Source organism: Heterocephalus glaber, unplaced genomic scaffold (genome assembly GCF_053883595.1).
Source record: "Heterocephalus glaber isolate CG9 unplaced genomic scaffold, H.glaber_assembly_v1.0 deba00001523, whole genome shotgun sequence".
NCBI classification, from domain to species: Eukaryota; Metazoa; Chordata; class Mammalia; order Rodentia; family Bathyergidae; genus Heterocephalus; species Heterocephalus glaber.
In genome coordinates, this window is record NW_028258327.1 from 23,525,603 (window position 1) to 23,540,783 (window position 15,181).

At 33.4% G+C, this 15,181-nt stretch overlaps 1 protein-coding gene across 5 annotated transcripts in view; it reads left to right on the forward strand.

The window, feature by feature from the left end:
• The window catches only part of Cep162 (centrosomal protein 162), an 81,329-nt gene that overhangs the window by 49,196 nt on the left and 16,952 nt on the right, over positions 1–15,181 (forward strand). For all 5 annotated transcript variants that reach the window (XR_002388004.2, XM_004860250.3, XM_021240688.2 and 2 more), the window contains 9 exons: positions 1,682–1,815; positions 2,118–2,345; positions 2,841–2,981; positions 4,744–4,856; positions 5,824–5,929; positions 9,036–9,162; positions 10,538–10,701; positions 11,493–11,597; positions 14,427–14,639. Coding sequence is in view for 4 of the 5 variants with exons in the window: in XM_004860250.3 (XP_004860307.2) it covers positions 1,682–1,815; positions 2,118–2,345; positions 2,841–2,981; positions 4,744–4,856; positions 5,824–5,929; positions 9,036–9,162; positions 10,538–10,701; positions 11,493–11,597; positions 14,427–14,639 (1,331 nt within the window). In the remaining variant the exon portion in view is untranslated. The remainder of the gene's footprint in view (positions 1–1,681; positions 1,816–2,117; positions 2,346–2,840; positions 2,982–4,743; positions 4,857–5,823; positions 5,930–9,035; positions 9,163–10,537; positions 10,702–11,492; positions 11,598–14,426; positions 14,640–15,181) is intronic.

Genomic DNA, 15,181 nt, shown 5'->3' on the forward strand with positions numbered 1-15,181 from the left:
TAAGACAAAGAAATTTTATCTTAAACCTTTTTTTTTGGTACTGGGGATTGAACTCAGAACCTTGCACTTACAAGGCAGACGGCGGCACCACTGAGCTAAATCCCCATCCCTATCCTAAACTATTGTTAAGTCTCAGAAGATCCTTTTATGAAAATAGAGTGGAAACTACTCAAAGGTTGCAACAGCCATACTTTTTGTGTCCCAGCTACATTTTTCAACTTTCATCATTATCAATTCCTTCTCTTCTATGAAATATAAAGTAATATGTCCCCCACTCAGATGTCTGCAGTTTTGCTAATTTTACTTATTCAAAGTATATTTATTATATTCCCTCCTACAACAGTAACTCCCCTCATTCCTTGGTCATAGTAATTAATCTCCAATAATTTGGAAGGATTAAATTGCTGTCTACAGTGAATCATTTTAATGGTTTAAGAAATTTCTCCAGAAAACCCACACAAAACAGCCTAATTATGATCATGACTATATAAGGGAAAACCTTTGCATGCCTGTAAAAAAGATTGAAATAAAGATTTTTGGAAGACACAGTTGATAAATTGTTTCTTTTGACTTTTCTATATTTTGTGTACTTAATAACCAGGTATAACTTTCTTTTTAATTTGTTTTTCAGTACTGGAAATTGAACTCAGGGTGCACTGATGCTACATCTCCATCCCTTTTTTATTATTTTATTTTTTTGAGAAAGGATCTCACTAAGTTGCCCAGGCTGAATTTGAACTTATTGTTGTTCTGATTCAGCCTTCTAAGTAGCTGAGATTATAGGTGTCCACTACTACACCCACCATGTATAACATTTTAATGAAAAAGTAAATTCTGCATTTTGAAAGTTACCATCTTGAAGAAATTGTTTTAAAAATATAAAATTTGATCTCTAAGACAATCAGAACCTGTAATATTTGAATAAGGGCTTTAAAATCCCTTGTATATATTTCCCCAAGGCCTTATTAACTGAATAATAATTAATAAATAATAAATTAATAATATTTATTAATAATAATTAATAAATAACAAATAATTCTGACCTTAGAATTATTTCTACTCTTTATGGATTTATAAATTACCTGAAAAGTAGAAAATTGGACCAGAATGTACATTTATCACATTTTTTTCTAATTTAACATATATTGCCATTATATGATAATAGCATTATTAACCTCTTAAAGTCAAATTTAGGTTAGCTCTTATGAAGTCCTGTGTAATTCATATTATTCCACTATACTATGTATCTTATTATTTATGAAAGTATGCTTTGAAATCACACTTAATCTGAACTAAAATATTTCAATAAAGTTATCAGCTGCTTTTTGAGGTTTGATTCATCATTTATAAATTCTTATAATTGTGAACAGATAAGGAATAATTTGTTTCCAAGTAATTAAATAAACCCTGAAGTTACCCCAATTCAGTCTTCTCGCTTTTATTTGGCTCCATTTGTTATTTGATATGGGTCTTGAGTCGATTAGCCATCTGTGTCAAATTGAGTAGAATATTGATTATGGGTAGTAGTTCTTCTGATTGCAATTATAGTGAAACAGCTGTGTTGTAGTGTCCCTCAGCATTTTTAAGATCCTCATTTTGTGTTAGTATTCCTGTTATTTTATTACTTATTACATAATTGCTGAATACATAAATACTTTCATCCATTGTTTTTAATATTTAGAAATATTATCTGGAACAAAACTCATCAAGCCTGAACCTTTGAGTAAAGCAGCTCCCAAAAGTGAAAATTACCTGGCTACTCCTAAGAAGTCTGAAGATCCTATAGCAACTGATTCTTGTGTTCAATTTCAGACTGTAGGTATTAAATTTTACATTAATATTTATAAATTTTATGTTCTAAAATTATATTAAAACTAAATTATAAATATATGATCAATGCATGAATTAATGTGTGGAAAGATCATAAACCCCATTAATATGTAAAATTATGTATCAAAAGACAATTAATAAAATATAACAGATGTGAAATTTCTTTTCTTTCTGATAGAACATTATTAACCATGTCATTTTTATTCTTTATCTTTTTTTTTCCTAACACCTATATTTGAACTTTATATGAAAAATTACTATAATAAAATAATGCTTTTCTTTAAAAGGATTCTTCAGGATACAGTGGTGAGAACAAAGAGAAAGAGTTATTTATGCTTAAAAGGGCTCAAGAAGCAGAAGAAAAATGGAGGGGTGCAGAAGCCCTAATCGAGCAAATTAAAGTCACATTCTCGGAAAAAGAGAAAGAACTAGAAAATAAATTGGAGGAACTAAAGCGACAACAGGAAAAAGAACTGTTCAAGTTAAGTCAAGAAAATTATATTCTTCAAACCAAGGTACTAAATACATCGTTCTGTTTTTCCTTTTATTTAAAAAAAAAAAACCTAGAAGAACAACAGTAACAAAACCCCTTTACTCCCTGCTAATACCATTGTCATCCTTATTTCTTGGAGTTGACTGACCTATTTGCTGTATAAAATATGGGCATGGTTCTGGAGAATAACTTCTTGCAGAGAGTAAATTGAAGCTCTGGAGTGAAAATCTAAACTTAAATTGGTTGATGATTTCTGTTAGCAGTCCTTTTTAAATTAGATTCAGTAAGAACTGCTATATAGAAGGTCTAGACTCAGTGAATATCACTAACATGTGAGTTCATGTACTCACCAGAGCCATCAAAACAAAAGTCATTGTACCTAACTATAGTTACATCAAATTCCAGTATTATATTATAAAATAGTTTGGGTCTCACCATTTGAGTTTTCTATTACTCTTTCTTTGTCTCACTTCATCATTTCCTTCCCCGAATGACCGATTTCTGCCTTTTCTTAAAGTTAACTAGCTTTGAAGAAACAAACAGAAAACAAAGGTGGTTACATTTTGGAGAAACAGCTGATCCTGTCACTGGAGAAAAGTTGAAGCAAATCCAAAAGGAAATACAGGAACAAGAAACACTTCTTCAAGGTTATCAACAGGTGTGGCATTTCTTCCACCCGTGGCAAATTTGTTTTTGATTCTTTAATTATAAAATTAAGGACTATTAAAATATTCTGTGTAGATGTGAGACCGTAATAGTTTGACTGGTCTGCACATTTCTCATTGGCAGATTAAAGAGCATGGGTTCTGGATTCAGAAATCCTGGTTTTGAGTCTTAGCTCTACCACCTGCTGTGCAGTAATGGGCAAATGACTTCACCTCTCAAAGCAAGTGTCTTCATCATGAGATGGGGATAATAATAATAGTGCCTCTCAAAAGGTGAAGGTGAAATCAGAATACAGCAGTGCAGACCAGCTTCTTAGCAAGTACTGTACAGTCTTATCCTGGCACACAGTTACCAGTTAAGAAATGACGCCTGTTATGAATTTAATAGTTACAGTCCTTGGAAACTATCCTGTTTTTCTTTAGTTTTCTGTGATGCTCTATAGTAGATAGTATTGGCTAGTTTTGCTATTATATTCAGAAATGTGAATCTGAAATCAATTGCTAACTCCATGAAAATGAACAATTTTTAATTTAAAGTGTGATGTATTTACAGTCAGATGTTTATCATGTGTGATGCTTTATCATCATAGTGATGCTTATCTGACAGACAGGATGGGTTTAATAATCTTCATCATATTATCTTCATTCCTTGCCTCCCACACCCTCTTTTTTTTCTTTTTCCTCTTCTTTTCTCTTCTCTCATTATGTTCTTCTCTTTTGACAACTTTAGTCTGAGCCTTGAGCCTTTGTTAGCTGAGGACATTCAGATAAAGCATTTGCCACCCCAATGATTGCATCATTTGCTCTAAATGAAATAGCCTGATTTTGCAGAACATACTGCCCTCAAATTAGAACTATTCTCACTCTTTATCTGCTATCTGGTCTTGACCTGTGAAGCAGGAGTTTTTAAGATTTCATAGGCCCATAAATATGCCAACCCCTCTTGTAAAGATAATACAAAAGTTGTGTACCTAGGTATGTGGGGTGATCATTAATTCTGTATGTGCTGTATTTAAGTGCCATCTACCAGGCACCATTCCAGCCATGGTGAGATAATCCACTTTTCATTAGCTCCTCAAAAGCCCTTGATTTTCATCAGATTCTTAATTTTAAAAGGGGTTAATAAGCAAAGCATCTGAACACAAATTAGTACTTTCTCTTCTCCTTTGGTCTTAGCTAGATTTAGTCTCTCAAGCCCTGAGATAAACTGGGTCTGTGCTCTGCCTTGTCTAACAACTTATATAGACATTGAGTGTTTAACTCCTTGCTTATAGTCAGTTTCATATACAACCATGAATACCATGCTAAATCCTGTCATCCCACTCCTAAGGCCTAGTTTCCAGAATTTCCTCCAGTAGTGATTTTTTTTCACTTTCAGGTCAGAACAAAAGAGGGTAGAGAGTCCCACTGGGCACTCCCACCGCTGGCCCAGATAGTTGAAATGTGGTGATTTCTTCAGCCCCTTTCCCTCTGAAACACAGTATCTTAAACTGACATTAGGCCCTTTGGCTTTGGAAATGTTTGCAACTTCTTTTTCACCTGAACATTTTAAGCAATTTTGAAAAAAAAAAAATTGTTTTTAGTTACAAAGTTTTCTTCTATGATGATATAAAAAATTTGAAAATGGTTTTGCATACTAAAAAAATAAAGAAATTTAAAAGATCTTTAAAATATTTAAAAGATAAGTCTCTTGCAAGCATGTTATATCAGTGCTACTGACTTTTAATTGAAATACAATTTTGTGTTTTTAAAAAGGAAAATGAAAAATTATATAATCAAGTAAAAGATCTCCAAGAACAGAACAAGAAAAATGAAGAGCGAATGTTTAAAGAAAACCAGAATTTATTCAGTGAATTGGCTTCCTTCAAGTAAGTCCTTTTGAAATTCTTACAATCAGAAATACTTGGAATATTTCTAAGCATTTTATCATTACACTGAAACATTTATTTTTACTTAGAAATTTTTTTTTACATTCATTTTCATTTGTACAGTGATTTCCAGCTTAGTAACTTACTTAATATTTAGTGGGTTTTTCTTTTGTTATTGGATGACTAGTACATGCTTTAGTATTTTCAGCACATTCATATTTGAGTTTGCTTTTGGTTTCAGGACACTGAGTATATACTGTTTCTCTTGATACCTTATATCCTGTTAACCTCCAGGTTAGGGATTGCTGTTTGACTAGAGCATTTCTCCAGAAAAGGAAACATTTGTGAGTAGTATCAACCAACACTCACCACAGGGCACGAGGGAGGACCATCACCTACTCATATTCCAGACTATCAGGTCTTTGGGATGTTACTACCTGTGTTCTAAAAAGAACTACTCCAGCATCCAAAACTAATGTTTATGATGAAATAAATATTTTCTTTAATATAGTAGGTCTAGATGATCTTGGGTATACCTAAACTTTTTGTATATTGTCTCTTGGGGAAAAAAATTGAAAAGGAGAGTTTGGTTTTGCTAGTTTCCATGCATAAAATTGGCAGTTTGAGTTTCCCAAGCATGTAGATTTGAAATAAGAAATATTTTACTACCACAAAAAAAATCAGCCAGCACATTTTTCTGCACCGTTGATTTTTTTTCTCTGAGAATGGGAGGAATTATATGTATATTACAAATAAACCAGTAACCTTAGGATTTCAATTCTTTTAGATTACATATAAACATTTCCTTTAAAGTATACTTCTTTTATTACAATAGTATTTTAATCTTTAGGATAAAGATTCTGTCTTCAGTGATTCATATAGTTCGATGTTTATTAGTCTTGTTAAGAATATTTTATATTGAAAGGAATATCTAGTAAAAGTATCCTTTTATTTTCAAAATAATCAGAGAACAAATGCACAAAAGTCGTTTCCTATCTCAAGTAGTTGAAGATTCAGAGCCTAACAAAAACCAGAGCTTTACAGATCTGTTAGCAGAACTACGGGTGGCACAGGTAAGTTGCATAAGGATTGTAATTATTAGAGAAAATAAAGATTGTTATAAAAATCTCCATAAATGTAAAAATCTGTTTTTGTAATACATGTATGAGTAAGCTCTGTTTTTAAATTTCATACCATTTAAAAACTAAGAAGAAATATCTAAGATTAGCATTTGGTGTACATTTGACCTTAATATAGTGAAAATGATGTCATACTGGTTTGAGATGGTATCCTATGTCAGATTCAACAGGCATTTATCACGTGGACCCCTGACAAAAGTTTAACTTTTTTTTTGGTACCGGGTATCAAACTCGGGACCTTGCGCTTGCGAGGCAGGCGCCAGAACCACTGAGCTAAATCCCTGGCCCAAGTTTAACTTCTTTAGGACATGTATGTAAATTTTACATTGGAAAGCATACAGTATGCAGCTAAATAGGAAAATAATTTGAAGGTAATTGTTCACCTTAAAAAATTACTAGGCGTGGTCCGCTTGGTCACTGGAACAGTGAAGAGGAGAAAAGGAGGGTAAGGGCTCTTTGTTAGTTTCTGTATCTGGAAGATGGTTTTAGATTACAACCACAGCTCTTTCTATATGTGCATTTTTGGTAAAGTACTTGGGCTTATTGTGCACAAAGTTCATACTCCATTGTATAACATCTATACTTTATAGATGTCTTAAGGTGACAGTGCATAGTAGATAAAAACTAGAGCTAGTGAGTTAGCCAGCTTGTAAATGCTTTTGTGTTATAAGTAATAGAGAAGGTGTATCTTGGTATTGTTGTACCACCCCTGGGCAGTATGTATTGGGACCTATTATTACACTGGCAGCAGAAGGATGGAAGGAAGCAAACAGGAGAGACATGTACATTTTGTTCAGATTTACATTTTTCTGAGAGACATTTTGATGTGTTTGCACCTTCTGGGTGAACTGTAGAAATATATTAGTAATTCAGTGGGAACATACCTTCTTGCTAATATTTTAATAATGATTAGATAACTCTTAAAAACATGCTTGGTATAATCTGTTGCTTTATTTCTCATTTTAAATTAAGCTATAAGGAAATTAGTAGTTTAATTGTAACTCTACCAATTCTGTAGGTCCATTACCATTTTTGTCCTCAGTGAAATTTTTATCCCAAAAAAACCAGGATTACAGTTTTTTCTAACAGACTGAATTGGTGCAGTATATTCTGATTATCAGACTCTTGTAGCTTTGGGATTTTGAATTGTTGAATATTCATGATGTGTGGGAAATCATAACACACTGAATGATCTCAGCCACAGAAAATAGCAGATTGTGCATTTACATGTAGGACCTAGCAGGACACTTCCAGCTAAGGTGATTATGACTCCAAATGACTTTATTCTTTGTTTCCTGTGCTTTTGTTTCCTGTAATGCACATATTAACTTTTAAAATAAAGATTATTTTTAAACAAAATATTAATTGGCTATTTACTTATCTCCCGAAGTAGACAGTATACTTCTATACAGCAGAGATTACAAATATCTTACAGATACTTGTGTCCCAGATAGCTACTAAAGCTGAAATGCAGTGTTTCTCCATTTCAAATTGTATGATAAAGAACATAGCCTACAGCTTTCTAAAGCAGTATTTATCAGTGGGAGGAGGTTTGGAATTTTGAGCAAGTTAATTCTGTTTTAAGCAGATGTGTTTTATACATTACATGATTTTTATATTTTTGTTCCCCAGTACTATATGCTCATATCACCCACCAGACATTGTAACAGTCAAAACCACTCTGCCACAGATGCATGTGGGTATGTATATGTAGAATTAGACATATAGGTAGGCAGATAGGTGGAAAGAATGGTTGGATAGCTCCCTCCTTATCAGTGGACCTCAAAAATGAGCAAGTTAAATTAATTTCGCCGTATTTTATGAAAGCTTGAAAGAATAAAGTTTCAAGCATAACATATAACATTAGCTTCATTGAAGTTGTTAGTGACCTTTTAAAAGTTATATTTTTAGACCGGGGATTTAGCTCAGTGGTTCTGCTGCCTGCCTCGCAAGCACAAGGTCCCAAATTTGATCCCTGGCAACAAAAAAAGTAAAAGTTCTATTTTTATGACATAGAAAATTTGGAAACTTTCACTAATAACACCAAAAAGCACTATATAAACTATAAGAAACATCTTTTGATGATTAAATTTATTTAGGATTTGCAGAGCATTACAGTGCATATTATGTATGCTAGTAAACAATGTACATAATTCAGAGAGGCCGAGGCTAGGGGAAGTTTTTAAAATCACAAAGGGAGAAATCTAAGAAAGTCACTTGGATGCAAAGTTCATTGGTCTTACAGACCAGAGGCAGAATTTGGCTTCAGCTCACTGGTGGAGATGCCATTGCTGGGCAGATGTTCTACTCAGAGAACCTTATCTGGATTGTTGAAGTGTTTAAAAAATGTTAAATATAAACTTTATTACAGACATGTGTGAATATGTGTCAGGCTTACAGAAGCATGAGGCATACATACAAAGTGAAAGAATTTCTTATTGGTTGTTTAGAAAGTCCTTGCAAATAGTACTTAATTCAGACAGGCAGGCATGAACCCTCCTTCTGCATGTATAGTAGTTGTCAGTCATGGTAAAGCCGGAGTTATTCTAAAAGTCATTGTAAGGACTGGCTTAACTCAGAAGAGCCACCAGAGAGTTTCACACGGAGGGGTGATGTTAACTGACTGCAACAATTCCTCTGACTGCTGTGAAGAAAATAGACTGTAGGGGCTGAGGATGAAAGAGGCAGACTAGCTAGGAGATTACTACAGCAATCCAGGCAAGAAAATTAGTACCAGTATCGTTAATAAAGAGAAGATAGAACAATAGATTTAGTAAGTCTATAATAGCTATGTTGAGATGTTTAGAACTAATTCTAATAGGCTATGGGGACCTATTGCTTCTCAGCCTTTTGGCTAAGATCAAGAGTAGGCTATGGGGAGCTACTAATGATCAGGAATGGGGCACATAGTAGTCATAAAATTAGGTCTAAAATATAGGAAAATATTTTACAACGGTATTTTTGATAGATTGAGTGGAGAGACTGTCGTAGTTTATTGTGTTGGAAAGTCACTTGTCTTTGTATTTCTTTGACTATCAAGAAAGAAAAAAGCAGTTTGTTGGAAGACATCAAAAGACTGAAGCAAGACAAACAAGCTCTTGAAGTAGACTTGGAAAAAATGAAAAAAGAGCGAGACCAAGCCAAAGATCAAATTGCTTATGCCACAGGTAAAACATTGAGCTGAAAACATCTTTTATACTTATACTCACAATCTTTTACGCTTATCCTCTTATATGTAAACTCTTTATACTCAGAACTGTTCTAATTTTGAATTTAAGTAATGAAAACCGAATGACATAATTAAAATTCTGTTCCTTGAAGTGTGCTGTGATTTTAAAAGATGTGTACCTTTATTGGTTTAAAGGAATGCTTGCAAGATTGAAAAAAATCAAAGATTATTTTGAATTTATGGCATTTTATGTTTAGTTGCATATATATCTGTCGTCCTAGCTAGACTGTGAACTTCCTTAGGGTAAAGTCTTTTTATCCCTGGATCTCAAACATGGGTTGTTAAGTAAATGAACAAGTAGTACTACACTGTATTTTACTGAGAATGTAAAGATAAATCTGACATGGTCCCTGCCAGGAAAAACAAAAGGGAGTAAGATAAGAATGCAGAAAACTTGAAAAATTACAAATAAACATGAGAGGACAGGAGATGGATGCTAAAAGTTTCAGAAAAGAGGGGCATTCAAGCTGGGCTTTAACAGTAAGATTTTAAAGTAAAGGAATAGGGGAGGCTGCTCACGTATGTCCCATGAGCACACCATTCAGTGCACTTGTAGGTTGCAGTTTAGGATGACAGAACACAGGGCTAGGAAGATCAGAGAAGCCCTGTTGGCCAAAGCTGGGACCTTTCCTGTACAGTATAATCAGCCTCAGTAAGATAGGAACAGAACATTTTGTTCCTAACCATTTGTTTGAAGAAAAAAAAAAAAGCCATTTGCTTTCTTCATCTGTGAAATAGAATGATAATTTTTAAAAAGAAACGTTTTCCTCACAAACACAAGGTCCCAAGTTCAATCCCTGGTACCAAAAAAAAAAGAAACTTTTTAAGAAGTGTTAAAACTGTAAGTTTGTTGTGGTAAAAAAAAAAAAAGCACTCATGAATCTCTGCCATTTTTTTCAATATAATTGTAGGCAGTCTTCATTTTATTATCTCTGAATTCATTTATTTTCCCATGGAAACAACTTCAATTTTATAATGAATGTGAGTGGGAAAACAATTACCAAAAATTTCTAGAAAGCCAACTTTGCTATGTTCACTGGTTCATTATTTTGATTATGAATATAATCTCTCATTCTCGTAGATTAGACACTATATTATGTATCAGTTGTTTTATGCCTTTATTTCTTCATAAAGTAGACACTGAGGGCTGGGCCTTTGGCTCAACAGCTGGGTGCCTGCCTGGCAAGCGCTAGGTCCTGAGTTTGATCCCCGCTACCAAAAAAAAAAGTATACATTGATTATTATTCAAAATTTATTTTATTTCTGTATTTTGAAAAATTACAGTCAGATTAGTGTGTTACTTTATCATACAGGTGAAAAGTTATATGAAATAAAAATTTTGGAAGAAACACATAAACAAGAAATCAGTCACCTGCAGAAGAGATTACAGTGGTATGCTGAAAATCAGGAACTTCTGGATAAAGATGCAATTCGGCTTAAAGAAGCAAGTGAAGAAATTGTGAAGTTGAAAGTCGAGGTAACATCATTTCAGAATGTATTTCTGTAGATGAACCCTGTTGTCGTCATTATCAGTTCTGCATAATCTTGTATCATGGTACCATTACTCTAAAGTCTCTTAGTTTAAATAGCTGGTTTGGGTTTTCCTTGGTATTTAGATATGTATTATACTTGAGATTAGACTGAGAATAATACAAGCTCTATCAAAACCTGTCAGGTCTGCATATAGTCTGAACCTTGCCTGCTTCCTCAGCCTCATCTGGAACTACACTGTCCTGGGTTACTCTTCTCTAGTCATATCAGAGCACCTCAGATTTTTATCCTGCCAGGCTCATTCCACTTGTTGCGCTGGTGGGGAATACTCTGACCTTGGTTCTTCCCATAACTCGCCTCTTATTGAACAGCTCAACTTGTTCAAGCCTCAGCTCAGAGACTTTTCCTGAATCACTTCTGATGTAGCTGCCACTCCTGCCCTTACTAACTTTTTATTCCTGTTCTTTCACTCTGTTCTGTTTTCTTCATGACACTTGTCACTCTCAAGTAATTTAATGCATTTATTGATATACTTTATGAGCTCACCAGCCATCTCCATGACAGCGTACACACCATGAGGTCAGGAACCTACTTTTTCTTGCTCACTCTCCTTATCTCTAGCAGTTTTGTGCTGTACTGTGGAAGTGCCTGAAACTAGGGAAGAGCTCAGTCAGTGTTTGTTGAGAAATTAACAAATCAGTAAATACACTTACTTCTACCCTGGATCTTTTCTTTTATGTTTTAAATATGCTTCTTAATGTCTTTATTTGTTGGCAGATTGAGAAACTGAAAGCACAGTCTCGGAATCCATCTGCTGAGCAGAAGTTACGGTCAAAAGATAGAGCAACTGATGCCAAAAAAATTCAGGATCTAGAGCGACAAGTATGTGTTACGGGTAAATTTTTATTAAAGTATTTTTTATATGGTGTGTTTTTATTTCAAGGGTTCCCACAAGATGTAGTTAACCTGGAAAATGCTCTTTTTACAGTAAAGTTAATAAAAGTAATAAGCAACTTTTATATAATCTATAACTATAAAAAAATTTTTAGACCATGCCTCTTACTAATACCATTTTATTAAATATAGTAGAACTATTGATGAAAGGTGTTTTGCATCCCATCTCTATTAGACATTTAGGAAGAAGGAAACAAAGTTTTGAAGCTCTGCATAGAGAGTTAGGATTTCTTTTTCTAAGCCAGGCACAGTGGCATATAGTATCTTTAGTCCCAGTTACTTAGGAAGCTGAGATAGCAGTATCTTTTGACCCCATGAGTTCAGGGCCAGCCTTGGCAACATAGTATGACCTCATCCCCCCCAAAAAATAAAAGAGTACTAACCAAAGATAAGTGAGAAAAGAGTGCAGGAAGAAAGATCTTTGAGTTGGGAACATGTTGGTAATCGTTGGGAAATGTTAGAAATACTCTAAAAATAGAACATTTAGCCTCCCCAAAAGCTGGTCATCATCTTGAACTCTTTCTCATCGTTTAGGGTTAGAAATACTCATTCATGGCCAGTGTGGCTGGGAGACTCTTAATTAAAATCATGTAGTGACGGTTATTAGAATAAAATAAAGTATTTGGGGAGAAGCAGAATTAGAATTATTTTTTCTTTATTTTAGAATATTCTATAATGCACCATTCATATTTATTACTGAATATTAAAACAGAAAAAGAATTTCCAATAGTGTTTGTAAGGGAGCATAATTCTATACTCAAGTCATAATACTTAAATGTATGGCTATTATTCCATCACAGTTCGAAAATTCGGAGGTCATCCCTGGACTGAATATTATTCTAGTTTTATGAGGAGGAGGGAAACTAAGCAAAAAATTAACTGTTACTTTTACAGGACAGTGGTTTGGGTCAGAGGCTGAGAAAATAATAGGATAAAAGTGGTTTGAAGAACTAGAAATATTCTAAAGTGAGTGTAATCCAGGATTTTGCTTAGATTTTCGTCAGTGCTTAGATTTACATTACCCAATGTGGAAGCCATCAGAATTGTGAAAGAAAAAAAGACCAAAGAAACTGTTTCTCCAATGGATGACTTTTTAAAAGAAAAGTGTAGAATTGAATGTATGAGAGCAAAGAAATAAAGCGTGCTTAAGATGAAATTAAAGAGTTCAAATAGTGATCCATATTGACCAGAAATACATTTTATAAAATTAATATCTCTTTTACTTTTATTAAGTGTTTATTGATTTTTATCACATTAGATTATATCTTTTATAATATAGTAATCATTCAGTAATACTTTGTGTACTTGGATCACTGCATGTACATTTCAGATCTTAATTATTTTTTCCACAAGAATTCATATCCTAATGACTTTAGACTTGAATGTATATTTTATAATCAAGATACAGAATGGCGTAGTCAGTCGTTTTTAAGCCATATTATAAAATAGATTATATGAAGAAAATATTTTTCTAAAGAACATAAGTAAAAGTGGGGCAAATTAGATGCATTTTATAATAAAAATTTCAGATTATAGCCGTGTATTCATACTTTTACTTAATTAAATATTTCATAGTTTAATTTTCTATAAAAGTTTTTTAAAATTTTACTTTGTATATTACTGTCATTGACCAAAGAATATTTTAAAGCAAAATTAAAGATACAAATAAAATTTAATTTTCCCTCAAATTAATATATTTCCAAATATTAAAATTAGAATGAAAATATGTCTTAAAATTTTTAAATGAACACATTAATTATAAATATGTTAAATTCATTTTTAAAAATCTTTTTAGGGTGTATTTTGTTGCACGCTTATATGCTAGAAGACTGTTTAACAAAGAGTTTAGAGTTTTAATATATGTTTTTAAAAGATAATTTAAAAATGCATGTATACATACATAGGCACATACACAATGGTACCTCGGTTCAGGAACTTAATTTGTTTTATGATTTGGGCTAAGATGGCCACAGTTGTGTTTGTCACCCGATATGGAGTTTGTGAATGGAAGCAAAATTTTGTCAAATGCTTTTTTTGAGAACCAGATTGTTTCCAAACAGAAGCATTTTTGAACTGAGGTATTACTGTAATTCCAACCTATAATTTCTATGGATTCCATTCAAGTTCTCTCTTACAGAACAACCACACCATGGGTCATTGTTTTATAGACTAAATGAAAAGTATTCTTTTATGAAGATTTCATTAAATGTCATAGAATATTCCTTACTTCCTAATTTTAAAAAATTAAAGTAACTTATGCTTCATTTGGAGAGAGCCTTTGGGAGGGGGCAGGAATGGAGACTGTTCCAAACAAGAGCAGGTGCCTAGAAATTTCTATGTATATTGCAAAAAGTTTGTTCGTGTGTATATAAATAATATTTCAATAAGTAGTAGAAGCACTATCATACAAGGAGATCTATGAAAAAGAAGGATGGAGGAAGAGCTTTGTACTCAAGAAGACTGGTTATTAATAATACAGCAGAAAACCTGAAGGTATATTTCAGTGACTATAAGAGGACTTCTGTAAGTTAGTCAGTTAATTAGACCATTATACTATAGGGTTTTAAATCAGATAATCAAAAATAAAAAAAATTTCTTAAAATTCAGATAATCTAGAATTGTAAAATTTTAAATTGATTTGTACTTCTGTGCCATTGATCCATTCTGGAGACATGCTCTGGACGTCTGAAATTCAGATATGACTGATGTAGCATAATTAATTTTATACATTAAACTGTGTTATTTATATTTTAATAGGTTAAGGAAATGGAAGGAATTCTAAAAAGAAGATATCCCAATTCTTTACCTGCTTTAATATTGGCTGCCTCAGCCGCTGGTGATTCAGCAGATAGAAATACAGTGGAATTCATGGAAAAAAGGATTAAAAAGCTAGAAGCTGACCTGGAGGGGAAAGATGAAGAAGCAAAGAAAAGCCTTCGTACTATGGAACAACAGTTTCAAAAAATGAAGGTAAGTATGCTATAGCTATGGAGTTGGCATTCAGAGATGGACCAGGGGGCCAGAGCCTTCTTGGATCTCATCTTAACAAACAGCTCTAAACATCCTTGCCCACAGACCTTTGCCAAAACTGCACCTACATCTATCCTATCTTGTCCTCTTTCAGCAACTCCTTTTTGTTTCAGACATAAAATGAACAAGCACAGGATAATCTTCACATCGCCCCTCTCAGTGTTAGAATTAGTAGAAATTAGGCCAAGGAAAAAGCAGGTAAAGCACCCTTGATACATAATTAGCATAAGATGAAAAAAGAAATCATCAAGGTTGACCATTATTTCACTGAAACTTATCCTAGATAGGTGTGAGAGTGATCTGAAAATTAAGGTCACATCAAAGCAGGTTGTGTTTCTGTTATTAACCCTCTTTATTAAATCTCAGCCCCTGCCTGGTGGTTTACTTTCTTCTCCTACCATTCTACATCCTAATGTTTACTCCTTTACCACCCAGCTTCACCTTGTGCCCCAGTTCACTCTGTCTCCTCCACTCATACTGCT